The sequence below is a fragment of the Pimephales promelas genome, chromosome 21 (assembly GCF_988280905.1).
Source record: "Pimephales promelas chromosome 21, fPimPro1.hap1.1, whole genome shotgun sequence".
Taxonomy (NCBI): Eukaryota; Metazoa; Chordata; class Actinopteri; order Cypriniformes; family Leuciscidae; genus Pimephales; species Pimephales promelas.
Genome location: NC_142789.1, coordinates 27313234 through 27340560, shown reverse-complemented (window position 1 = coordinate 27340560; position 27327 = coordinate 27313234). Strand labels below are relative to the sequence as shown.

The following is a 27327-nucleotide window of genomic DNA, read 5'->3' as shown; positions in this document are numbered from 1 at the left end:
GTGGAATTTACCTGTTAAAAGTATAAAAATTTAAAGCAAAATGAACGAATTGACTCGGAAAAAAGAATCGTTCATTTTGATAAACGAGATCGAACAAGAAGGTCAGTCATAATCATAGATAGACATAATAAAATGTATTTATTATATCTATGAGTAAAATTATCCGAACTTTCCCAACAAAAAGACAGTTACTGCACCGACACTCTGAATGAACGAGAGTTTTGAACAAATCGGTTGGATGAATGATTCAAATGACTCACTCACGTGTCACTCGAATGAATAAGCAGAATCTGTTAAATGAGTTAATACATGTAAATTATTCATGAAGACAGTTACTCACCGCCATCTACTGGTGTAAATATGTAAAACCGATTAATCACAATTAATCACACCCAAAATAAAGGTTTGTGTTTGTTTACATAATATGTGTTCTGTGTATAATTATTTTGTTTATATAAATACACATATATGTATTTCTAAGAAACATTTGTATGTACTATATACGTTGCGATTAATTGCGATTATTATATAGGCCTTTATGCAAAATAACAGTGGCGCGTGTGTGTATTCTACAGATAATGAAAAATGTCCTGTTTTCGAAAGATACAGCCATACTGTTTCAGACATATTTTGCCTGTACCGATACTTAACAATACCATCTGATGGAGTGCCTTGGGATCAATAGGATATTTAGGAGGTTGATGAGGTTACGTGTTTGTGTGGCGTTTGCTGGAATCAGTTATTGAGCCAGTTGCTCACCCACAAGAACGATAAATAATGGATAATAATGACATTTTCATTTTAGTGTTCAAAACAGTCTCCGAGGGTAAAGAAAACACCGGAATCTGTTCATTAATCATTGAATTAGCCCTCCACACTTACGGAAGCACTTCCAGCTCTATTGTGCGAATCTCTTTGCGGTAATAAGCTCCATGAAGTTGAATTGGCGGTCAGGCCTCTCTGTGACTAACAAGGTTTAATCCGGGCCAACAACACATGGAGCCGCCTGATTCAGCATTCACCCCGAACCATTTGCGTTTTCTCGGCCCTTGAAATATCTTATCTTCTGAATTAGAGCTTAATTTCTCCTCTGTCTGGTTGATATCTCCAGGGGCGTGATAATTTGCACAGCATGGATTGTATCAGGTTCATGCAAATAAGGATCATCGGTGACAGACTTTGCTTATAACATCAAAGAGAAAGTTTGAGTGGTTAGGGTGCACGCCGAGGCCAGCAGAGTAAAGGTTTTGCATTGAAATGATGCCAATTTGCATATATGCTAACGAGGGCATGGTTATATTTTATTAGCAGGCTAAGTTATGAATTTCTGCTCTCAAGGTAGGGAAACCCTTAGTCGACTTAGTCAGGTGGGTCACACTGTAGATAGATCTCTTTAATTCTTTATGGATGCAAGTATGACTCATGATGGAGTCATGAGATTCATTAGGCTAATTAAGAGCCGCTTACAGTAGAAGTTCACAGAATCATATACAGAATATCTTTGTAGCACATAAATGTTTAATTATTTTCTTTCCAACTTATTTTGCCCTGGGTTTAATGTATTACAAATTCTACCTTTCCATTGCAAGTGGGTCATGTGGATATTGTATGCACTAAATGTAAAAGTTCAAACACTACACATGCATAACAATGCTGGAAACTCAAGGTGCTCATGAATGTTTAATCAAAAAGTTTGTATAAATTGCACGTATCACAAATGTTTGGGAAGCAACGCTGTTTGCGTTTTGTCTCTTTGGAAAACTGTGGACACTCACATTGAAATATGTTTGTAGTAATTTATGGTGTTTACAGTGTCCAAATTAATATCAAATGTGCGTTGCATCATGATTTCTGACATCAGGATTTTATTAAGAGTGAAATTCAAAAGCCAAATGTTTTCTAGCCCATAAGTAGTTATAAGTATAAGTATTAGTATACTGTGCTGTCAAATCGATTAATCACAATTAATCCCATCTAACATAAAAGATTGTGAATATACAGTACAAATGTGTAGGGTATGCTTAGTGTACAGTATATGTAGGCCTACTATATATTCTAGGGCTGTCAAACGAATGCTTAGTGTAAATGTACTATATATACTAGGGCTGTCAAACGATTAATCACATTCAAAATAAAAGTTTTTGCTTACATAATATATGTGGGTGCACTGTGTATAATTATTTTATATATATATATATATATATATATATATATATATATATAATTATAAATACACACAAATGCATGTATATTTAAGAAAAAAAATATTATTTATATATAAAATATTTATATTTATATATAATATAAATTATATGTAAATCTATATATAGTATATATACATGAAAATATCTTAAATATATACAAGCATGTGTGTGTATTTATATATCTAACATAATTATACACAGTGCACCCACATATATTATGTAAACACAAATTTTTATTTTGGATGCGATTAATTGCGATTAATCATTTGACAGCCCTAATACACATACACATATTTACAAAAAAATTGATTTGACATTTATACACACACATATATATATATATATATATATATATATATGTATGTATATGCATTCAAAATTCTAATACATTTTAACTACAGTTCTTGATTTTGTCTCTACACTAACATTTTAATATTTGTGTGCAAAATTTTATATCACAGCTGTAAAAATGACTACCGTAGTCAAAACTGTTCTGTGCCATAATATCCTTCTGGTGTTATGTGTGAGACAGCACATTTGTGCACAGCTTGTTGCGTGACCTCCTGGCGTCCTATCTGAATCTGACTGTGCTCACTCAACGAGAATGAAGTAGCCTAGTGATGGAGGACAAGTTTCCTACATCGCTAACACTGAACTACAGGATGTCTTTCTACTGAACTCGTCTCATCTGAGAGTTTTGTGGGACAGACTAAACATTTGACATCCAACTGTGGAAGTAAGTCACTTTAGCTGTCTGTGGGAAGTGCAAATCAGTTCAGTGTTAACAACATGCTTCTTTATATTCAACAGAAGCCCCAAATGTATTGTGTATTTGGACACTTAAAAAATGTCTAAATCTCATGCGTTACATAAAACATCAAACATGTCACTTAACTAACTTCTCTTCCTTCATCATTTTTGTTCAATGATTAGAAAGTCACCAAATACATTTTTATTGCAACAAATGTTCATTTCTATTACAAGGTCTTTTTAGTTAGTTTTCAATGAGGTTTCATGAACTAACAATGAAAAACACTCACAAGTCAAGTCACATTTATTTATATAGCGCTTTTTACAATACAGATTGTTTCAGCTTTACAGAGACTAAAATAATGCCACAAAGTTTGTTTCCAAAAGAAAATAGCGTCAGAGTCCAGCTTAAATAAGTCACTGATGGTTCATTTTTGTTGTAAAAAAGTTATTAATAGGCTATAGTTCATTAAACTGTGATGTCATCGTTCAGCTCAGTTCAGTTCTTGTATAATAGTGTCAATGCAGGCAGATCAATATTATTGTTGAATATTAAATTAAATGTTAAATATAATGTCGCCAACTAAGCAAGCCAAAAGCAATGGCAACAAATTTGAAAAAAGTGTGTGTGTGTGTGTGTGTGTGTGTGTGTAAAGGTTCTGTATATGAATTCTGAATATAATCCGCTTGAAGGTGACATTTGCGCATGGATGCTTTCAACGTGTCATGCAGAGAACCATCCAAATGGGCAAGTTATATTCTTGGCAAAGGGAAACACAGACAAAACACTTGCTAATATTTTGTTTCCACATAGATGACAACTTTCATAATGTGACAATGGAAGCTGACAGTCTCTTGATATATGCAGTATAGTCATGAATCAGTTTTAAGACATTAAATTCGCAGCTTTGCGTTAAAGTAATGAAGAAACCTCTCAGAGGAGAGCGCTAAAGCCCAGCGGACATTAAAAGCAATTGCTCTGCTGTCACTGAAGTGCTGTTGGCTTGTGGTTCACACCACAGAGATGGGACAGGAGACTCGGGTACGCCTGATAATGCATGATAATGTCCGTGTTGGGGGAATGTCACCAAAAGTGTGAAGAAGGGTCATATTTTACAAACATGAATAACAGAAAAAAATAGATATATTTGGCACAAATGCATTTTAACCAAAGTAATGCCATGATGAATACTTACAAAAATCTATTATTTGCAATGCAAAAATAAATTATTTTAATATCCTATTTGTTGTTATTAATTTAAATTCAAATGGACGGATAGATAGATACTGTAGATAGATAGATAGATAAATAGATAGTCAGATAAATAGATAGACAGACAGATAAATGAATAAAGAGACAGACAGAGATAGATAGACATATAGAGACAGATGATAGACAGATAGAGATACATGTGATAGATAGATAGATAGATATCTAAGTAAGTATATATGTACTTCAATATGGATATTGCTCAAATTTCAAAGAATCAGAAAGAGACAGAGCAGAAAAAAACTTTATTTTATTCATATTTACATATATGTTTCATGGATAAGTAACTCCATTAATCTTTGTCTTACAAACCAATGCACAATTAGGTAATTTAATATTTAAAACGGAATAATTATAATTTAATAAATAAAAGAATGAACATACAGATAATACCCTGTTTTCAAAAATTAAATGAGGTCCAGTGTTTTCGTAAAGTCAACATGAAATGGCTTTCAAAACCCATTTTACTTCAGTGAAAAGGATTTAACGTATCGCGGGAGCATGAAACGAGGCTGGAGGGGAACGTGTCAGCTGGTGGAAGAGGCAGCGAATAATGTGACGAAAACTACGAAACTTTTTCTTCCCTTTGGAATAACATGCACAGATTAATCATTCATAATAAGACCAGTAACATCTAGTAAAGTAAACAGGGTCAGTTATGATTTCATGTTGACTTTAAATTAGTCAGTCCACACAATAATGTGCGATTCCCCTTCTCAGTCAAATGAATGATGTAAAACATCCAAAACTCGGAGAATACTCGCTTTTCCCGGGGTACGAATAAATATTTCAAAACGGGCCTGAACTCTGAATCCACTCGTATGAGAAAGACAGAGATTGCAGATTTCGAGCAGACCAACATTTACACATATTTATTCCTCCCATTTCCAGAGGGATCCGCCGCTGTTCTGCACGCAATAAATAACAGCAGGTTGAGTTTCAGAGTGTTTAATCAAACACATGACACACATAATTGCCCTTTTCGCCTTTTTACGACCACAGAGACTAATTCAGCATTTGTCCGGAGTCAGGAGCCCGAGCGTTTCCTCCTGAGGGTCTCGCTTTGTAGCTCAACTCATATTCTCCCGTGACGCCGCGTTGTTTTCCGTCACGTTTCAGCACTTGAGGCACTCGTACGTAGCTTCATCCATGCCGTTGTGGAGCTGTGGTGGGTGTGGCAAAACTATGCATATTCATTTCCACCATTTTAATATTCATTATTAGGTCCACTTTTCACATATTCATGACTCTATTCATAAAATCTTTATCCATGTACAACAATATTTAAATTATGTGTCATTTAAGGCAGTCCAAACATTTACAAAAGAGGGTAAAAGAGACGAGGGATAATTGCAGAATGTCCCGCTGAAGAAAAACTCCATATCCCAGTAGAAGTCCAAGTCTTTTGAAGTTCATACACAAGACCCAAACACATCCGTGATTATATGTGCACTGACGGCACGCTCTGGTTCAGTACTTGGGCTCTCATCACCTGGACGCTGGTCATGATCTTCTTCTGATGGCCCATTAATGTGACTCCCAACCTATGCATGTCACTGGGAAAAGAAATGTGATTATGAGTAGTGCTCAGTCAATTGTTTCCCTCATAATTATGATTATTTTTTATTCATATATGTATTATGAATGTAAACATCCAAAACAAGCTTTAAAACTCGTCCCTTATTGTATGTGAACTCAGACTAACTTAATGCCTATAATGCTCAACCGCTACACACACATTTATACAGAAATCTTTCTGTTGCTGTAATTGACCCTTTTCAAGATTAGTTAATCATGGCAATTGTAACCATACACATGATTAATCAGACAACTAATTGTAGCTGTAATTATGGGCTTATTGTGTTTAAAGTTTCATTAACAACATCTGAAACAAACAAATGATTTGCAACAAGCACGGTTGTAGATTTTTTTAAAAACCTTTTAAAGACATTACGGCTGATTTCATAATCACATCTAATAAAAGCGACTTTAATAATATGATTTGCAGATTTGTGGGACTGGGAATGTGGTCAGAAATTGATGAATATGGACAAATTAGCCATAAATGACAACAGAACTGCTTTTGATATATGCTGATCGACTAGTAAATGGAAATGTGGAAAGAAATATGGACATAATAGCCATAAATGACAACATAATGCTTTCAATGAAGTACTAATCAGTGTTATTTTAGTAGTATTTTTATACTAGTAATTTTGCTATGTCCCTTTGCTAATACATTCTTTTTTAACTATTTCTACTGAGCTTTCATTTATTTTTATTTCAGTTTTAGTAATTTTAGTACTTCAAATTACACATATTTTATTTCAGTTAGTTGCCAAGGCAATATTTGTGATTTTTTAAAGCTTTTTTTTTTCATCTTTTATTTATATTTAATCAAATTTTTAGCTTTATCTCAATGAATGAAATATCTATTTCAGTTTGCTTTGTTCCTCCCATGATAAGGCATCAGGAGACTTGGAATACAGCACAAAAGTCAGAAGAAACAAAGTCATATGGGTTTAGTGAATTTGCATTTCTGGGGGATCTAAACTTTCAGACATCTGAAGAAAAAAAAAATCAATTGAAAAGTAGAGGTCTGAGAATGTGTCTTGAGTAAACCAATGAAATCCACTAAAATCCTGAAATCCACGATAAAGTTGGTCTCCACCAAGCTGATTCACATTTTTTTTTAAATCAGGGATTGATTTGTATGGAAGGTTGTTTCCGCCACTTATTGAAAAATAAAAAAGGTAATTGCAACTTTTTATCTCACAATTCTGACTTTTTTTCTCACAATTGTGAGTTTACATCTTGCAATTCTGAATTTATTTCTCACAATTGCGAGATATAAAGTCAGAATTGCATGACAAAGTCAGAATTGTGTGATATAAAGTCGCAATTGCGTGATATAAAGTCAGAATTGTGAGATATAAAGTCAGAGTTGCGAGATATAAAGTCGCAATTGCGTGTTATAATGTCAGAAATGCATGATATAAAGTCAAAATTGCGTGTTGTAAAGTCAGAATTGCGAGACATAAAGTCGGAATTGTGAGATATAAACTATTCTGAGAATTGGCCTGATAATTCGCAATTGCGAGTTTATATCTCACAGTTCTGAGAAAAGATGTCAGAATTTCGAGATGTAAACTCGCAATTGTAAGAAAAAAAGTCTCAATTCTGTCTTTTTCTCACAATTGCGACTAATTTTTAAAATTGTGACTTTATTTCTGGCAATTGCGACTTTATTTCTCAGAATTGCGACTTCATTTCTCAAAATTGCGACTTTATTTCTCAGAATTGCGACTTGATTTTTCTCAATTGCGACTTTATTTCTCAGAATTGCAACTTCATTTTTTTTAAAATTGCGACTTTATATCTCGCAATTGCAACTTTATTTCTCAGAATTGCGACTATTTCTTAAAATTGCGACTTTAGATCTCGCAATTGCGTCTTTATTTCTCAGAATTGCGACTTGATTTCTCGCAATTGCGACTTTATTTCTCAGAATTGCGACTTCATTTCTCAAAATTGCGACTTTATATCTCGCAGTTGCAACTTTACTTCTCAGAATTGCGACTATTTCTTAAAATTGCGACTTTAGATCTCGCAATTGCGACTTTATTTCTCAGAATTGCGACTTGATTTCTCGCAATTGCGACTTTATTTCTCAGAATTGCGACTTCATTTCTCAAAATTGCGACTTTATATCTCGCAATTGCAACTTTATTTCTCAGAATTGCGACTATTTCTTAAAATTGCGACTTTAGATCTCGCAATTGCGACTTTATTTCTCAGAATTGCGACTTGATTTCTCGCAATTGCGACTTTAATTCTCAGAATTGCGACTTGATTTCTTCCAATTGCGACTTTCTTTCTCAGAATTGCGACTTTATATATCGCAATTGCGACTTTATTTCTCAGAATTGCGACTTCATATTTCGGAATTGCGACTTTATTTCTCACAATTCTGACTTCATATCTCGCAATTGTGAGATAAAAAGTCCAATTTTTTTTTCAGTGGCGGAAACAAGCTTCCATAGATTTGCTTCAATGTCTACAAATCCAAAAAAAAATAAAAATAAGAAAAAATAAGAAATAGCATTGACAGACCCATTGTACAGGCAAACAACGAACACCCCAAAAGTGCATCTAATGGTCATTGATCATCTCACTTGAGGAGATGACGATCAATCAAAGGCTTAAAGCCATAAGGACACCTCCAATCTTTCCTCCATCTACCTCAGCGCTAAGCTTCACACAGCCAGCTGGAGCCCTGCGATGCTGAGATGATGCATCTAAAAGGCTTCATTTCTGCATTAGCAATCTCAAGCACTCCGCCGTGTTACGGAGCGAGAAGTCAATCAACTCACTGTTGTTTCATGCTCATCACATGTCCCAGAGTCAGATACCCTCCTGCGGCAAAGTGGTTCTTATAACGGCCCATCTTAATGGTGTCCAGCCACTCGTCCACTGATCTGCAGCTGCTGAAATCAGGAATGCTTCTGTTCATCAAAGGACTGTTTAGCCTGAAATGAGAGCAGGGGGAATGAGGAGGCGCGTGTGAGATGTACCTTTGAAATGCGGCGAGCGGAAAATCAATATGAGTTAAAATGATAGAGAAGGTAGGAAAGAGGGTGGGGGGGGGGGGGGTGGCTGTAGATCTGGCTGGTTTGGGTAGATTAATACAGGGATGAAATCCCTATTTCTTCCCATCATGCTCCCCGCGCATCTGGATATGCACCGGCAACTTGACAGGACTTGCGCTCCGAGCTTTGCAATTTATACAAGTCCAATTGTGAAAGCAGAAGCGTTCTTTTTTGGTTCACGGCAGATCAATGTCAATATAGCACAGAGGTCTTTTATTTAACAGCGAACACATCTATTTGAGATGAGCTTATTGGAAAACGCACACTTAAAGCCGGCCAGTCGTATTCCCAGCCACTCAGACTTTCTCATCAACTTTGCGAGACTTTTAATGCAGATCATATCTGACATCGACAAAGTGCATTTGTCAGGTAAATCCCCCCGATGACGACGTATCGATTGACGGAGCTCACCTGCACAATGTGTCCATTGACTTGAGGTTCTCGGGGTTCCGGATCAGCTTATCCAGGACCGCGACGATCTGGCAGAATCTGGGTCTTTCGTTGCGGTCTTTCTGCCAGCAGTCCAGCATTAGGGTGTGGAGGGCCCCGGGGCAGCCCATGGGGGCCGGGAGTCGGTAACCCTCCTCTACGGACTTGATCACCTGCAGAACACCAATCAAACACAATTCATATAGGGGACATCATTCTGATGTGGTGGTCAAGAAACATTTATTATTATAATCAATGCTGAAAACAGTTGTGCTGCTTCATGTTTGTGTGTGAGAGTGTGTGTGGATTTCAGGTTTTTAAGAAAGATTAAAATAACTTAATCACCTGCCGTAAACCAAACAAACTGAATTTGTCAGAATGATTTGTCTCATTGATCAAATAATTTGGCAAATTCAAAAAAGAAAAAAAAGGCAATATTCAATATTTTATTTTTGACTTAATTATTATTAAGTACGTACTTTTAATGTTACTTATGAATCAAGCATCACACTGGAAACATGCTTTTAATTATTCTACTAGTTTTTAAAATTTTAGTTCTAAATCTAAAATCCAACAAATCCAAGATAAATGTATTTCTGCATAGGATATGATAAAGTGCTTATTAAGAAAATGATTTTTTTTTGCAGTGTATGCTGTACTATTGAGTCAATATGAAAATTAAGTATAGTTTACGGCGAGTCCCAATTTGAGTACTTGCACTATTATACAACAAAACGTCATAGAATAGCAGGAGTAGTGTGTTCACACTGACAATTCCACATAGAAAAAGTGAACTTTAAATTCCCGGATGATGCACTTACTTAATTATCCAAAATGAATTATGACACTTAATTATGCACTCAACTGTTGCAGCAGAGGGGGAGGGGCTGTCGGTTCCAATGATGAATTATGAAATAAACGTATGAAATTCATACACTACACGGTTGAGTACATAGTGTATAAGTACATACATAGTGTTTAAGTGCATGCATAGTGTATAATTGCGTCATCTGGGACACCACTTTAGACCCACATCTCTGTTGGTCAAGTTCCAATATGGCCGTTCCCCATATGACATCACTTCCCACATCACCACTGCGTAACTCCATACGTCACTGGAGGAGGAGAACTTCCGATAGGCGATGGCCTCCGGTGCCGTCCAACGGATTGGGATCTTTCCTCCCTAAAATTCCATATACATTGATGGACAAAGATTAGGGAGAAACAACACCAAACATTCAAACGTATGAAACAACAGAACAGAAATGTTTTTGTTTTCTTCCCCCAAAAAAGTGTTATTTTATCAAAAGTATGGAGACTGAAAGATGCTCAAAGTGCTTTTGAAAGAAGTCTCTTAAGCTCATCAAGGCTGCATTTATCAGATTTAAAATACAGTAAAAACAGCAACATTCTGAAATACTATTACAATTTATTTTTTATTTGAATAGATTTTAAAATAAAATCTATTTGATGTATTCTCCAGACTCAAGGTTCAAGGTTCTTTATTATTTGTCATACATGTGATATATGTCATATGTGCAACGTAGTGAAAAGGTTTCAAAGGTTTATCCTACGTTTAAAAATTTTATCCTAGGTTTAAAAATTTATCCTAGGTTTAAAATGTTTATCTAGGTTTAAAAGGTTTATCCTACGTTTATCCTAGGTTTAAAAGGTTTATCCTAGGTTAAAAGGTTTATCCTCGGTTTATTCTAGGTTTATCTTAGGTTTACCCTAGTTTATCCTAGGTTTAAAATGTGTATCTAGGTTTAAAAGGTTTATCCTACGTTTAAAAAGTTTATCGTAGGTTTAAAAGGTTTATCCTAGGTTTAAAATGTTTATCTAGGTTTAAAAGGTTTATCCTAGGTTTAAAATGTTTATCTAGGTTTAAAAGGGTTATCCTACGTTTATCCTAGGTTTAAAAGGGTTATCCTACGTTTATCCTAGGTTTAAAAGGATTATCCTCGGTTTATTCTAGGTTTATCTTAGGTTTACCCTAGTTTATCCTAGGTTTAAAAGGTTTATCTAGGTTTAAAAGGTTTATCCTAGGTTTAAAATGTGCATCTAGGTTTAAAAGGTTTATCTAGGTTTAAAAGGTTTATATATATATATATATATATATACACACACACACATAATAGTTAAATACTTTTTTAAATTAAAAACAGTATAAACAGTAAAAATATAAAATGTAAAACAGTAAAAAAAAAAATTCTTTCATGACAAGTTATTGGCACTAACATTTGAGGCTAAGTACTGCAGTCCTCAGATTCTGCAGAGCATGTTTCTGGCTTTATAAACTGGTTTAGAGCAGGTACCGGACACTTACACTGGTGGTATAGGCTGCGTCAGGGTCGTCCTCCAGCACGCGTGACAGACCGAAGTCTGAAATCTTGCACACCAGATTACTGTTGACCAGAACGTTCCTGGCAGCCAAGTCCCGGTGGACGTACCCCAGATCAGCCAAGTAAGTCATGCCAGCTGCTATGCCACGCAGAATCCCCACCAGCTGAATAATGGTGAACTGACCATCATGTCTCTGTTTCGAGGGAAGAAAAACAAGGAAATCTGTGAAGTTTAACTTTGGTTCATGGGGAGGTTCAGCGAGACGAAGCAAAACTACAATGAAATAACAAGAACAAACAGGAACATGTTTACACACCCTCAGGAAAGAGTCCAAGGAGCCGTTCTCCATGTACTCTGTGATGATCATTACCGGTTTGCCTTGGCAGAGAAGGCAAGAACAAGGAGAAAAACAGGGGAAAGAACGAGAAAAAGATGTCAAGAGATTGGAGAGATGATGCAAACTAAGTCTGGGAAAAGAACAACAGAACAGGTTTTCTTCACTCATGTGGGTGAATTATTAACTGACCGTGTTCGTTACCCCAATGTGAAGGCCGAGGGGTCTTACATCAACCTCAAGGGGCTTATTCCGCAATAATGCCAGTCACATCTTACTGCATATTACATACTCTCAAAATAAATAAATACACACTGATAATTTGAGTTCGTAAGAAAAAAATTATTATAACAAATAACTGTATTACTTAAAAATGTATATAAAAATTATAATGAATTTATAAAATAATATAAAACTTTATAAATTAAAATAAGCAGCAATTTAATTTTTATTCATATATATATATATATATATATATAATATGAAAAAAACAGATTAGTAATATATATATATATATAAAACTCATTTTCATATATTTCATTAAAAAATATATATATTATTTTAATATTGTATTATTAAATGTTTTTCTAAATTTAAATTGTTTTATAGCCTTTTCAAATCAAACACACATACACACGTATATGTATATATATATGTGTGTGTGTGTGTGTGTGTGTGTGTTTGATTTGAAAAGGCTATAAAACTATTTAAATTTGAATATAATACAATTTAAACAAATTACTACTGTATATTATATATAATAAAATAAAATAAATATATATATATAATTTAAATATAATACAATTTTTGATAATTAAGTAAAAAACAATTTGTACGCAAGTAATTAAAATTGGATTCAATTATATAGTGTATATGGGATATGGGGAAACATTTAGCTAGATAAATGCTTTGGAATGATTTTGAAAACAAAAATATGTATTTCAAAAATGATTATGTACACAAGTGTATGAGACTGATGGGCATTTAAAGCTCTTACTGCGGGTGACAACCCCCTCCAGGTGGATGACGTTAGGGTGATCGAACTGTGCCATGATGCTGGCCTCGCCGAGGAAATCCCTCCTCTGTTTCTCAGTGTAGCCGGCTTTAAGAGTCTTCAGAGCCACTGGGATATCACGTTTCCCGGGCAGCTTCATCCGCCCATAACACACTTCCCCAAACTCTCCTGATGTGTGCCAGAAAAAAAGATTTTAGTGTCCACACATCAAGGCTTTGATATGACATCTGAATGTTTTGTCATTAATACTAAAATTATGTGTACACGTACAGTTTTGCTCATAAGATGTTTAGATAAGATAAATATGTATTTTTTTAATGAGATAAAAGATAATAAAAATAGCACTATTTTTTATTTAGGACTGCCCTGATGAAGCAGCATAACATACTACACTTAATTTAGCTACATCAATTATCCTGTTCAAAAGACATCAAAAAAGATTTTTTTCCTGGTTCTTTGGTATCCAGCCTCATTCACACGCCGAAAATTGTCTGCATTTCAATGTTTTTGACCATCAATACAACATGATATTCATGTCGCGTAACACTGGCAACATGAAGTCAGTCTCTTAAGCACTCAGAAAATGCACATGTACACAATTCAAGTGGAAGTTTATTGTAATTTAAATCAGTATACGCCACGTTTAACTACCATTTATGCTATGAATTTATGGCATTTTGACCAAAGAATTGTACATACATGAGACTAAAAGACTACTGCATTTTCAGGGTGCATGTAAACATTGTCGATGACCGCTCGCAACCCTTTTGTGATCCCTGTGAGTCTTAGCGATCAAAGAGCCAAAGTTGGACCTCAACATCATAAAGACACAATGATGAAAAGCTTAACCAGCAGGAATACACCATATTAAGCAAAATTAAGTGAACATGATAGATTCAGACATATATATATTTGTTTCTGATAAATATTGTTGGTGTTAGAGGGCGTGAATTTCGGTGTAGGATTATTCATTCTGCGCAAAGTCCACATACAAAAAGTTGCCTCTCAGTACTAAACTATAAAAATAAAAAATACACACGTCTGGTTTACTACAGTATTTTTGTGAGGACTCTCCATAGATGTAATGGTTTCTATACTGCACAGACTGTATATTCTATCCCCTTACACTAACCCTATATCCCTAAACCTACCCATCATAGGAAACATTTTTATATTTTCAAAAAAATCTGTATGATTTATAAGCTATAAGATCTCAATTTAGGTCCCCACAGAGTCTGTGTGCATTCAGGTTTCTAAGTCCCCACTGGGATAGAAAAACATGTACAAACACGTGTATATATTAAACCTAATATTTTTTCCGTCTTGATTTGTATGATCTCATCTTTTCTGATTATTTTCTTTCTTTTGTGTCAATGTTTTTCCAGGCAGTTCTCGTGTAGTCTCCCGATGCCCAGGAGAATTTCACACAATCGCCAAGGCCAGCTATACCTGAACCGATGATTTTCTCTATTTTGATCCTGGACGCTTCAATTTCTCTGGCAAACTCGTGGACAGCTTGGCAGGGGTCCTCGTATGTGTGGGGATCAATATAAAATCTGGCTTCTGGAAATGATACTAGAATAAACAGAATTAGCATTTGGTCACATATTGCGGCATGAAAGCAATTTTCAGTCACAGCCACAATCTCTGAAGGGCCCAGGCAGCAGCTACAGCAAGATATTGGTCCAAAAAAGCAATAGTTTCCTGCCTAAAATTCATTAAAAGAGAAATCATCAGGGGAAAAGAGTGCGTCTCATACCATGGCCATTTTGGTAGTGCATTTTCTCCTCGTCTGAGTCTTGGAAAGCTTTGCTGTATCCACAACGACTGTAACGCAATCCAGAAGAAGAAACAGAAATAGTTTTTTTAAAGGGTCTTGTGATGTACATCCCACATGTTAATAACATTCAAATGTAAAACTTAATTAACTTGATACTTAATTACCATAGAACTTCACATGGGAATAACAAACGTCCTTTTGACTTAATCCGCCGCCTTATATTTATCAAGAAAAAGTGTTTTTAACTGAAAAAGGCTCCGTTCACTAAGGTGATAATACATTTTCATTTCATTTTCAGATAATACATTTGATTCGAAGCAAAAAGTATTCGATGAAAATCCCCCCAAAAATTAAAGAACCCAACATAATCCATTATATGATTGAAAAAACATACATTTGAACTTTATAGCAAAATATTCAAACATATGCCAACACTACATAATTCACAAAGCTTCATTGGAGTTTCATGAGTGGCAATTTCACTATTGTACCTTATTGCATTATTAAATCAATTTCTGTATGGATTTCTATTTCTGTTGCGATATATATGACTTAAGAATATTTGCAGTATTATTAGTCTAAAAACAATCAAATAAAATGTCTTTTGTACAGGCTCATTCACACCAAGGTTGATAATAATGATATGATAACAATAAAGAAATCATTCTTAATATAAAATAATAGCAGATTCCACACCACAACTAACAGGTACAACTAATATTTTAGGAATAACTTTCAAAATAATTTTTTTAAGCTAATGAACAATAAAAACACAGACGCCCAATCAGAATCCATCCTGCATTTAAAGCGGCAGACGACAAAACTACAGAGCGCTTCGAATAAACGGAGAGATATCATCGGCTGGTGTGGGCGCTAATATAGTTACCTCGTTTTTGGTGTGAACAGGCCTTACACTCTCAGAAAAAAAGGTACAAAAGCTGTCACTGGGGCTGTACCTTTTCAAAAGGTACACTTTTGTACCCAAAGGCTGCATATTGGTACCTTAGTGGTACATATTAGAACCTATAATGTACATATTAGCACCTAAAATGTACATATTAACACTTAAAATGTACATATTAGCACCTAAAATGTACATAATAGCACCTAAAATATAGATATTAACACTTAAAATGTACATATTAACACTTAAAATGTACATATTAGCACCTAAAATGTACATAATAGCACCTAAAATATAGATATTAACACTTAAAATGTACATATTAGCACTTAAAACGGAAAAAAATTTTACCTTTTGAAAAGGTACAGCCCCAGTGACAGCTTTTGTACCTTTTTTCTGAAAATGAAAGATGTGTATTTCAGGGTGTAAATGTACCCAAATATATACAGTATAGTCCAGTGAAACTTTCACAGATAATTACAGCATTAGTTATTGAGGTGTTTGAGCGGGATTACTTCAGGATGGGAAGCTGGCATGAATATTCTCTAAATCAATTAACCCAAAAATGAGAATTCTTCCTCATTTACTCCCATATCGTTCTAAACTTGTATGATTTATATAGCAAAAATCAAAGATATTTCACGGAAAATCTAAACATCCACCCTATTCTTGGTGTGTTCACTAGAGCGGATGTCTGATTTGTGAATGAATCATTCTATTGAGTCTCGTTTTTTTCTATGAATCATTTGCTCCAGTTCACAAAACCGGTCTGAATTACTCATTCAGTCAATGATTCAGTCACAGACCGACAGAAGAAAGTCACACAGGGTTGGAATGGACTATATGAACTAGATGGATATATAAAACAGAGAAAAGCAGGGGAAATGAATGCAGACAATTCAAAGTACTCCTCTTGCCGTTTTCTGCAGATGACAACGGCCAGAAATGTCACCAGTCCCGTCACCGAAGCCAAGCAGATCCAGATAATCGCCATGTTGGTATTTCGCAGCGGAGCTGGTGAAGAAACACAGAAACCAAACATCAGCTCTAATGCACCATTAAACACTCTGAATCATCACCAGGGGACGTTCGGCCAGAAATGGCATGTGTGTGTGCAATCCAAACACATGAAAACAATACGCTTCACAAGATACAGCAGCATAAGGTGCGTCATGAATATATACACTGAAGATATAGACATACATTTGTACTTATATTTTTGGTGCCTGTGAAGAACATCATTCAATGACAAACTAATTTTTTACATTTTAAGATTAATGAGAGATGCTCTAAATTGTTCCTAACACAATCCAAAAACAAATTATAACTTTTTATTAAAACTTACTTTTCCTAATATGTTAATTAAGTACATATATATATATATATATACTGTATAATTATTTCAATTTGCAAAACAAATAAACATTATAACTATGCCCTTGTGAACGGAAGAGATCAAATTTACCATTTCAATTGGTTTTCTCTTTATTTTAGCAAACTTATGACATTATAATAAAAAACATACTCCTCTTAACTCAATATTCCATGTACATTCATTCAAAAATAAACAAAAATGCTAAATTAATACTTAATTATTAATATATAAAATCTAAAAATCTGAACATCTAAAAAATAAACTAATAAGCATTACATTACGAGAGCTAATTTGAACCCTTTCATAGCTGTGTCTCATGTGTTTTGTCCTCCCTGACAGATATTAACAAAAATATTTATAAAACGAATAAGTCTTCTTTCCATATTACAACTGATATGAGAACAACAGCCTCTGGTCCAGTCCAATTCCTTGGAAAATAATGGCCCGTCTTGTCCTCAACAAGCCGCATGATTTGACTATCGTTCATGCCTGTAGCAGTATTTAATACTCACTTGCTTTCCCAGTCTGTATCTCCACTGACTGGCTGAATCGCCCACAGCCAGCCGAGGTTCTGGCCCGAATCTGGAAGATGTAGCTCGTGCCGGGCTTCAGACCTGACACTTTAGCGCTGGTGTTCTGTGACTTTATCGTAGCATAACTTGTCTGTTCGCTGTCCTGTAGAAAAATCCCAGTCAGACAATGAGACGTTACATTTAAAGGATTAGTTCACTTTTAAGAAAAACTTCGATGCTTTGTTCGTGACTCAAAATGAACAAATCTTTTTTCCGAGTTATTTCGTTCGTTGAATGAACAAAGATTCGGTCATTTTGATGAACGAGTTCGAACAGGAGAGTCACGAACGCGCATCACAGAACAGAGCAAGGCGAGCATTTGAGCTTATAAAACTTAAACTTTTGTGTTTATTTTTTAAATGAGCGATCGTTTCGCTTGATAAGACCCTTATTCATCGTCTGGAATCGTTTAAAGCCATTTGAAGCTGCACTGAAACGGTCTTTTAGACCTTGAACCGTTTGGACCCCATTGAAGTCCATTACATGGAGAAAAATCCTGGAACAATTTCGTCAAAAACCTTCATTTCTTTTCAACTGAAAAAAGAAAGACGTGGACATCTTGGATGACATGGGGAGACTAAATTATCAGCAAAAGTTGTTTTTTAAAAAAAATAAAACTAATCCTTTAAGGTCATTTTTATAATTACAATCCATAAACACAAAAGTGGACAATTCACACCAGGACCCAACAAAATCTTGTTTTGAGACCCAGGATGGAGGATTGGGCCGATTAAATTGAAGTGCTCACTAATCTGTTAGCATTCCCTGCTTCACCCCACTGCGTCCGTGAATTCTGTCCCCGCCGAAGCATTTCGCTTTGTTAAAACATCTTTGATGCTCCCATGTCCCCTGAGGAGACCGCCAGCACCGTATATCCATCAAAAACCACTGCAAGGTCTTTTGTTAAGCATCGTTCCCCAGGAGTCAACACACGGGCAGCGGATTGGCAAACAGGGATTGCACGTAAATCATATTTACATAGTGGCATTGTTGACTAGGCACCGTATACTAATTCTCTGTCACAGCTGATTTCTCTTTTGCGCCATTAGGCAGCAAAGCTCCCGGCTCATGCGACAATTAACTTCCCTCCAGTGTTTGGCAGCACTCGCTGTGTTTGCCTTCAATGTCACTTTAACTAATCTCGCTGAATCAGTCTGAGAGCGCTATTGGTTGGTAATTTCCTTTCAATTAGCCTGAGCTGCCAATAAACCGAGTGGTTAAATTGAGATATTTGACTCCAGGCTAGTCTATAAAATGTGACCCGCCATCAAGCCATTTGTATAGTTGACAAGATCTGCTCAGTTAATGAATAAATATCACTCCTTTAAGACTTTTGTGTGTTCACACATTACCTTTTCATAATATTTGATGTCATATTCTAATATAACTCCATTGGGCTGAGCTGGTTCGTGCCAGAACAGCATGACACTGTTCTGACTGGCGTTTTCTTGCCGGACGGCCATCACTTGAGACGGAGCTGTGAAAACAAGGACATGATGGTGCCTTTAGTAAGACAGCAGATTCATTCAACAACAATATTTGTATAGATATGAGAAGCAGTAACATACTGCTGGAAAATACAGATAGCACCAGCTTTAGATGGATTCTACCGTAGCTTTTCGTTTATGTCTATTAGCTGGTTTAGGTGATTGATCAGCTAGTCGACTAGTTTGTTGGACCTGGTAAGGGCTGGAAGACCACCAGACCCGAAGCTATTCAAAACTGCTTAGGAGATTAATCAACTAGACTAGCTAGCCAATAAAACATGGATTAACCTGGTTACGGCTGATAGATCACATTGTTTAAACCATGAGTGCAAAACTCAGTCAACCCCGAAGAGTTTAGCTTCAACTCTGATTAAACACACCTGATCCAATTAATCAAGTCCTTCAGGCTTATTTGAAAACTACAGGTATGTGTGTTGGAGCAGGGCTGGAATTAAAGGAGCTGTATGCAAGAAATTTAGTTCAATTAATCATACATGTTCCCTGATATGTCACTAGACAATTAAGAAATCATGTTCATTTCAAATACTTATATCACTGACAACAGTAGTCTGGCCAGGATATTGTCATTTAAAAAGTGAAGTCGCAGCCCTTGACTGACGTTGATGTTGTCAAGTTGTGTTTTGGTCTGATGCTCCACCCTCCACCGATCTACCAATCACGGACTCAGTAGTGTTGCGGCATTCGGGTTGCCAGCTCTTCTCTAGTTACCACAGCTGCAGATACAAACGTGTCGGAATCGAATAAAGAAATTCTAACGTCGCGAAACCCCGAAAAACTCGAAATACTTTGTTACAAAGTCCGAAATAAATAATTAACAGAAAAAAAAACTCACTGTGTAGGACTCGTTACTTGCAATTGGAAGCTTCTTGTAGCAGCCTACATTCCTGCTGGAACCTGCAGCATATCTGGCAACCTCGAGTCATGGGGGAAGGCGGGGATACACCCTAATTTGAAAGTGATTGCAGTACCAGTTTTGGCCACAATCTTGCATACAACTCCTTTAAAATCTGCTGGGCTGTGGTCTTCCAGGAAACGAGTTTTGCACCCATGGTTTAGACAATGTGGTCTACTAGCCGTAACCAGGTTGATCCCTGTTCCATCAGCAAGCTAGTCTAGCTAATCAACTAGCTGAGTTCTGAACCCATGGTCTATTTCAAACTATTGTAGGTGTTTGGACAGCTAGACTACTAACTGGTGGGACAAAGTTCACCCTGGTTAGGGGTGGAAGACTCAGCAGTTAAAAATTGAACACTTAGAGTAGACTAACAAACTAGACTAGCAGAGGTCAACCTAATTTGGTCTGGCAGACCAAGCCTATTCAAAACTGGTCATTTATGGTCATTAGTTGGTTCAAACAAGTTAGTAGCTGGTTTGGTCAAGATCAACGTGGTTAGGGTTGGTAGATCACCTTGTCGAAGCCTATTCAAACTGGTCAGTCATGGTTCAAGCTAGTTCAAGCTAATTGAGATGGTTGCTTAGTTAAAGTACTAGCAGGCTTGGCTATAATCAACATGGTTAGGACTGACAGACTAGTCAAAACTGTTTACAACTAGTCACTTATGGTCATTAGCTAGTTTAGGTGGTTGTTCAGAAGGTGGGGCCACTTTTGCTGAGGTTGACCATGTTTCAACCAGCTACAGTATAACCCCTTAGGCTAGTAAGACCTGGATTATAAATGGTAACACTTTACAATAAGGTTCATTAGCTAACTAACTTAGTTTACATGAACTAAGAATGGACGATACTTCTTCAGAATTTATCAATCATAGTTAAAATGAATTTCAACATTTACTAATACGTTATTAAAATCAAAGGTTGTATTTGTTGACATCAGCTTATGCAGTGTGAACTAACATGAACAACTGTGTTTTAATACATACAGTAACAAAGTATTGCTCATTGCTAGTTAATACATCAACTAATGAACCTTATTGTAAAGTGTTACGTAAATAATGAATGCAGTCATTACAAGCATTAATGACCCAACAGTGTCTCCTACCTGCCTGGTTTGTGGTGATATTGACCATCACAGACTGTGGCAGTTCGTTGCTCAGGTGCGTGACTCCATTTAGCGCGAGAACACGGAAGGTGTAGTTAGCGTGAGCGGCGAGATTCAGCACCGTCACCCATGGTTCAGTGAGTCCCGTCTGCTGTGGGATAAAGCGGACCGTGCCCGCTCCAGTCCGGGCCACCACGACCCCATTCAAGAGCCCTCCTCCCCCAGACGTCCCACCAACAGCTCCATTGGTGTCTGCAGCACCCCCATTGACCCCGTTACTTCCACCCGCACCCACCCGACAGTCTTCGCACTGCGTCCCGTCTTTGTCACACCTCTGGCAGAGGACATCGTAGATGACATCACTGCGGCCCCCTGCGTCCAGAGGCGAACCCCACTCCAGATTGACCGAGGTGCCGTTCACAGATGAGATGATGTTTACCGGAGCAGACGGAGGTCCTGCGGGGAGGGGGGAGTTAGACACTTCTTAATTATAGGTTAATTAGTGAGGTTCAGGGAATTGGTGGTTATCAGGCTAGCCGATCAAAAGAGAATGATTGAATTTGCACTTCAGTAACCACACGACCCTGGTTCAACAAGTAATCTTGTCTTACCATTTTTACACTCATTAAAAGTTTAGAACAAGTTACGGTCCCACTTTATATTAATACATCAAACAACACTTTATACTTACATCAAACAATAAGTATAATGTATTATTGTGTTCCTGTTGTATTGTAAAACACTTATGCCGCTATTGAGGCGAGATACGGGTAAGGTTAGGGACAGGTGTGGGTCGGTTTAAGGGTAGGTTGAGGTGTGAGGGGAGGGTCAACTGTGTAATTACAAATGTAATTACATAAATTAATTATAGTTGTAATTACATGCTGGAATCCATTATTACATTATTAATTTCAATGTAAGTACATAGTACTTAAAGCCACTTAATATAAAATGGGACCCAAGTTACATTTTTGTTCCCAAAAAGTATTTGGAGACATAGGGCACAAGTTAAAAATATACTAGTAATTAAATTAGATTAATCTAAAAATAATAAAGGAAAGAAAGGTAGATAGATCTGGACATCTGACAGAAATATTTAGTTTTACAATTTAATATAATAAAATAAAAAGTAACAAATTAGATTTTAATAAGATTTTTATTTTTTACCTTGTTGGTAACACTTCACTTAAAGGGGTGTGCATAAGACTAACATGAAACCCTAATCATGACATGACATAATATAAAATATAATTGAATATTTTATTGAATATACATGAATATTTTATGAAAAAAATATTTTATAATGGCCTCATGACAGCCAATGTCAAAGCCAACCACATGACAGTTTAACTTCATTTAATGTCAAGATGTCATAACAAAGACATCTCAAACAATGTCATTTCCATTCAAAATGTCGTAATTGAGCGAAAGACACTTAATGACAGTTGTCATAAACATCCATAAACCCTATTTCATATTCAAGACATACGTCACGTCATGGTTATGAAAGTGTCATGTTAGTCTAATGCACACCCCTTCAAGTAAAGTGTTAACATCTTTTTTTATTAAGCTTGCTAATCAAATTATTTATATATTAAAAAAAAAATATTTATACAAAAAATATTTAAAAAATATAAAATAAAAGGAAATGAGGAGAAAAGACATCATACATCCACTAAAAATGACCAAAACACCAGCTAATTATTAAGTAACTGACTTTAAAAATGATGAAGTTAGTGAAGAGAAAAGATCTTGATCATTTATATCTTAATCATTGATTCTTCTGGGCATTGTATCTAAAAAATGAATTGGTTTGATGATATGTAAACATGAAGACTCACTTGTACAGGGAAAAGCCGGTGGATCCGTAGAGGAACGATAGAAGTTGGCGTCACACGGGCAGGAGAGAGCCGCTCGTGTCTCGGAGTGACTGTGGAGAGGACACTTCCCACACTGCTGATCTCCCGCCACCGGCTTGTAGAAACCCACCTCACACGCTAACAGAAAATACAAAAACAACACAATCCACAAATCAAATTAGTGTCAAAATAAGTCCAGAAATCAAAATGAACTATTTAGTTTCTTAATACATGTTCATTGTCATATTTGTGCACGATTCATCCGACGACACAATTCCCTTACATGCTTTCACATTGATTTGCAAATGATTTTACTCGAACAAGTTGTGAACAAGAAATGCGAAACTGTCGCTCTCAAGTGAATCGGTTCAGAGTTTACAAGAAGAATATTCAAGTAAGGACAACAAGTTCATGGCTGAGGAATCTGAGCTTTAGGGGAGAAAAAGAATTGAGAATTAACATAGAGCAAGATCTTTATCTCCACCGACAGAAACCCCAGGGAGTCCAAAAAGTCTTCCTTCTTGCAGTATTTATCCTTGTCTGTTTTCTCTTTTGGTTTGATCCGATTAATCCTTCCCTTCCTTGATGTTTTTTTGAAAAGCTCCTGAGTTGAAAAGCAGGTCACGATAAACACACGCTCATCGAGTACGGTGACGTCTTTGCTTTGAAGTATTTGACAGACTACCCCTGGCAACACAATCAGAAGCACGCATTCAACATACACACCGACAGATTTCAGTTAATCATGATGAACTTTGGTGACCTTTTCTGTTTGGGTAGAAATGTCACTTTTAAGACTCTTTCTACTAAGTAAGTCTGATAAGAGTTTAAAAAAAAGGAGATAGAGACTCCGGTGCTCTTTATCCAGGGGTGTTTACACACACTACATTAGGGCTGCGGTGTTCTACTGTTTTTTGTGCACACTGTTTGGTTTGTCAGCACCTGTCAGAGCGCAGCTCTCGTTGCAGCCACATTTGCATTACAATGAATTTTAATGAATATCTACAGCCATTGTTTGCTGACCTTGAGTGTAGATAGTTAAATAAATATGGTTGAAAAGAATATCCACCGAGGTGTTGTAATTCAACAAGGTGATTCAAGCATCGGCACAAATGAAATGTTTTTAGTTACAATAGTGTAACCGTAAATTTATCATAAATGGCCGTCTTTTTAACTGTTGTAAGCCATGTTGGAGTAATTCCACATTTCAGAAATAAAAGTTCAACATGAAATTATCATAAGATTGAAAGAGGTGTGTAATATAATTATTTGCGATTAATCGCATCCAAAATAAAAGTTTGTATTTACATAATATATTTGTGTGTCCTGTGTATAATTATTTTGTATATATACACACACATACATGTATATATTTAAGAAAATGTGTTATTCATATATAAAATATTAATATTTATATATAATATAGATGATGTATATATATATATATACACACATATATATACAGTATTTACGTGCAAATAATTCTTAAATATATACATGCATGCATATGTATTTATATATAAAAAATAAACATAGCACACATTATGTAAACACAAACTTTTATTTTGGATGCGAATAATTGCAATTAATCTTTTCACAGCCCTAAATAGAATAGAATAGAATAGAATTTAATTGTTGGAGTGCATTGAAAATTTACATACATTTTAATTATAAAACACTAAGTAATAAAACTTTACTTTATTATTAAAAAATAAATAATGATTATGATTATTAATCATTTAAAAAAATGATTATTTTATTAATAATAACAAATATATATTTTAAAATAAGTAAAAAAAAAATAATAATAATAATAATAATAATATATATATATATATATAATAAAATAATACCCCACATTTTTGGCCAAAATTACATAAAACATTCAAACAACTGTTTACTTATTTTCTTAAGTATTTTTAAATAAAAAAAAAAATAGGTGTTTTATAAAATAAACATTTTGGCTAAATATTCATGTTGTTATCCAAAAGATTTTGTCTGATTATACTTCTGAAATTTCCAAAAGTAGTGTTAATGGCTCAAATATTTGACCTAATGACCTTAACAGTTCAACTTAAAGGAAAATCCGATCATCATTTACAGTCCTCGACCTCCTGGCTTTCTGGAATACAAAATCAGCGACATTAGTGTGTGTGTGAAAAAAAAAAAAGCCAGAAGTTTAATTTGGACAAACTGTTATTATAAGAGAGTTATTCTGAGTATACTGCAATGCTCACAAAAATACACACGGAAACACTCCTCATACACACAAACACCTTGAGCTCTTTTGGGAGCTGAACAACAGCTGCTAATGAGCAGGGAGGATCGTCTGAGTGATGTATGATTCTGTCAGTGAAATCATAGCTGGAAATGGGGCACTCCATCACAGCTCAAAACACACACACACACACACGCTCTCCACTGAAGGGGTTACTGATAGCTCAGGCTCCGGACACATCCCGCACGCTCACGTTAGTGTGTCATTCGCCTGCTGCGCGCTGTCCTGCTCTAGATTTGCACCAGCCACGCATACAGTGCAGCGGCAAACCATTTTGAAGGTGTATGAAGGCCTGTACTGTTAATGTGATTGTTTCCCGTGAGAGTTATGAAAACACAACAGATGTTCCCATTCAGCCACTAATATACAAATGCAAGCATTTCTGCTTTGTTGTTTTAACATGACATAATGGCTAAATGCCCTAACAAAAGTGCATTGTTATGGTGTGTTAAAGTCGTGTCGGAAAGATCGGATTTATGATTTGAACGCAAAAAAACCCCCACGCAGTCATAAATACGAGTGGGAAGCTCTGGGTTTTCTTTAAAGGGTTAGTTCACTCAAAAATGGTTCCAAACCTGTATGAGTTTCTTCTGTTAAACACAATTATTCCGACTAAGGAAGTCAATGGGTGACGTCAAGTGTCTGAATTTTAATTTTTTGTAGAATCATCCCTAAAAAATTATGTGTTGGATTTACAAAATATATATGCACCATTTTTGCATCATACTTTTTAAGTAATCCCAACTTGAATAATTTTACTTAAGATTAACAAGAAAACCTTTGTTATACGTACTTAAATATTTCAGTTCACGCAACATTCATTACTTAAAAATATTTATGTAACGTGATGCATATATTTTTAATTAAAGAATGTTGCGTGAACTCAAATATTGGAAAAGTTATGAATACTTTTTTTTTTTGTTTATCTGATAAAAAAATACAGTAAAAACACTAACATTGTGAAATATAGATATCGTTTTCTATTTGACTATATTTTTTAAAATGTCATTTATTTTATGTGATGGCAAAGCTGAATTTTCAGCATCATCAGCATCTTCAGTGTCACATGATACTTCAGAAATCATTTTAATATGCAAGAAACATTTGTTATGATTATCAATGTTGTGCTACATAACAGCATTTATTTAAAATATACATCTCTTGTAACATTATAAATGTCTTTACTGTCACTTTTGATCAATTTAATGCATCCTTGCTTAATAAAACTGTTTTAATAAAACTGTTAAAGAATCATCTTACAGATACCAAACTTTGAATGATAGTGTAAATATTCATGCAAGCACATCATTTCATTTCAATTTTAAAAACTTCAGCATAAATCAAATTCATTGCATCTCATATCTAAGGCAAGAAATATTCCTCTGAGGCACATCAGCTCATGCTCAGCTCAAAATGTATCCTTAAAAATCTATTTTACTATGAAGGCGATTTTTGAAACACTTTTTGGGTATGGACTCGGGAAGGAAGCTTTGCATTGATGCACACTCTCTTTTAGTTATCAAAAGGTGAAGATTTTCCACAGGTCGCACCAGTATCGTTTCTTTCAAATCATAAAGAAACTGCATTTTTTTTTTTCACGACAGCACTTTTAGAGGTGACATTAATCAAGGTTAGTGACATTTGGAGCAGGCCAATCCATCCCGAGGCAAAAAAATCCCAGCAGCGATACCGAGCATGACTGGCACGTCCAGATCCCGAAGCCGCACGGCCACGATAACACCTAATGCTGCCTGGCCCTCAAACCACATGGGAATGAGTCTCAAGATCGAACAACCGGAGGGTACAAATAAATAAAGAAAGAAATAGGGACGGATAAGAAGGGGAGAAGATGAATTGCTCGCAAACGTTTGGGCCTTCAAGCTTCGGCTCTATCAAAATGCCAATTCATGCATGAAATTCAAGCTGAACCAAGAGTACAATAACAGCGAACACAGACATGACCTTTTGATAGTCATTAAATAGACAGGTCTTTGATTTCAAACAGTGTGGATCATATTTTGCATTACAATACAAGGATTTCCCAGCATTAGACTTGCG

The 27327-nt window shown here is 35.6% G+C and overlaps 1 protein-coding gene and 1 long non-coding RNA gene across 4 annotated transcripts in view; both read right to left on the bottom strand.

Annotated features, from left to right (window-relative positions):
- LOC120480829 (uncharacterized) overlaps positions 1 to 27327 on the bottom strand; it is a 159901-nt gene that overhangs the window by 14191 nt on the left and 118383 nt on the right. The window lies entirely within an intron of this gene.
- The window catches only part of epha8 (eph receptor A8), an 89004-nt gene continuing 66127 nt past the window's right edge, over positions 4451 to 27327 (bottom strand). The window contains exons 5-18 of one of the 3 annotated variants that reach the window (XM_039673967.2): positions 22974 to 23129; positions 21133 to 21588; positions 18978 to 19102; positions 17566 to 17728; positions 16575 to 16692; positions 14754 to 14821; positions 14444 to 14569; positions 12977 to 13162; positions 11962 to 12023; positions 11629 to 11838; positions 10336 to 10485; positions 9285 to 9475; positions 8598 to 8753; positions 4451 to 5780 (exon numbers count right to left, since the gene is read on the bottom strand). In XM_039673967.2, the coding sequence (XP_039529901.2) occupies positions 5666 to 5780; positions 8598 to 8753; positions 9285 to 9475; positions 10336 to 10485; positions 11629 to 11838; positions 11962 to 12023; positions 12977 to 13162; positions 14444 to 14569; positions 14754 to 14821; positions 16575 to 16692; positions 17566 to 17728; positions 18978 to 19102; positions 21133 to 21588; positions 22974 to 23129 (2282 nt within the window). In that variant the 3' untranslated portion in view covers positions 4451 to 5665. The remainder of the gene's footprint in view (positions 5781 to 8597; positions 8754 to 9284; positions 9476 to 10335; positions 10486 to 11628; positions 11839 to 11961; positions 12024 to 12976; positions 13163 to 14443; positions 14570 to 14753; positions 14822 to 16574; positions 16693 to 17565; positions 17729 to 18977; positions 19103 to 21132; positions 21589 to 22973; positions 23130 to 27327) is intronic. The other 2 variants (XM_039673968.2, XM_039673969.2) reach the window with 2 other exon arrangements.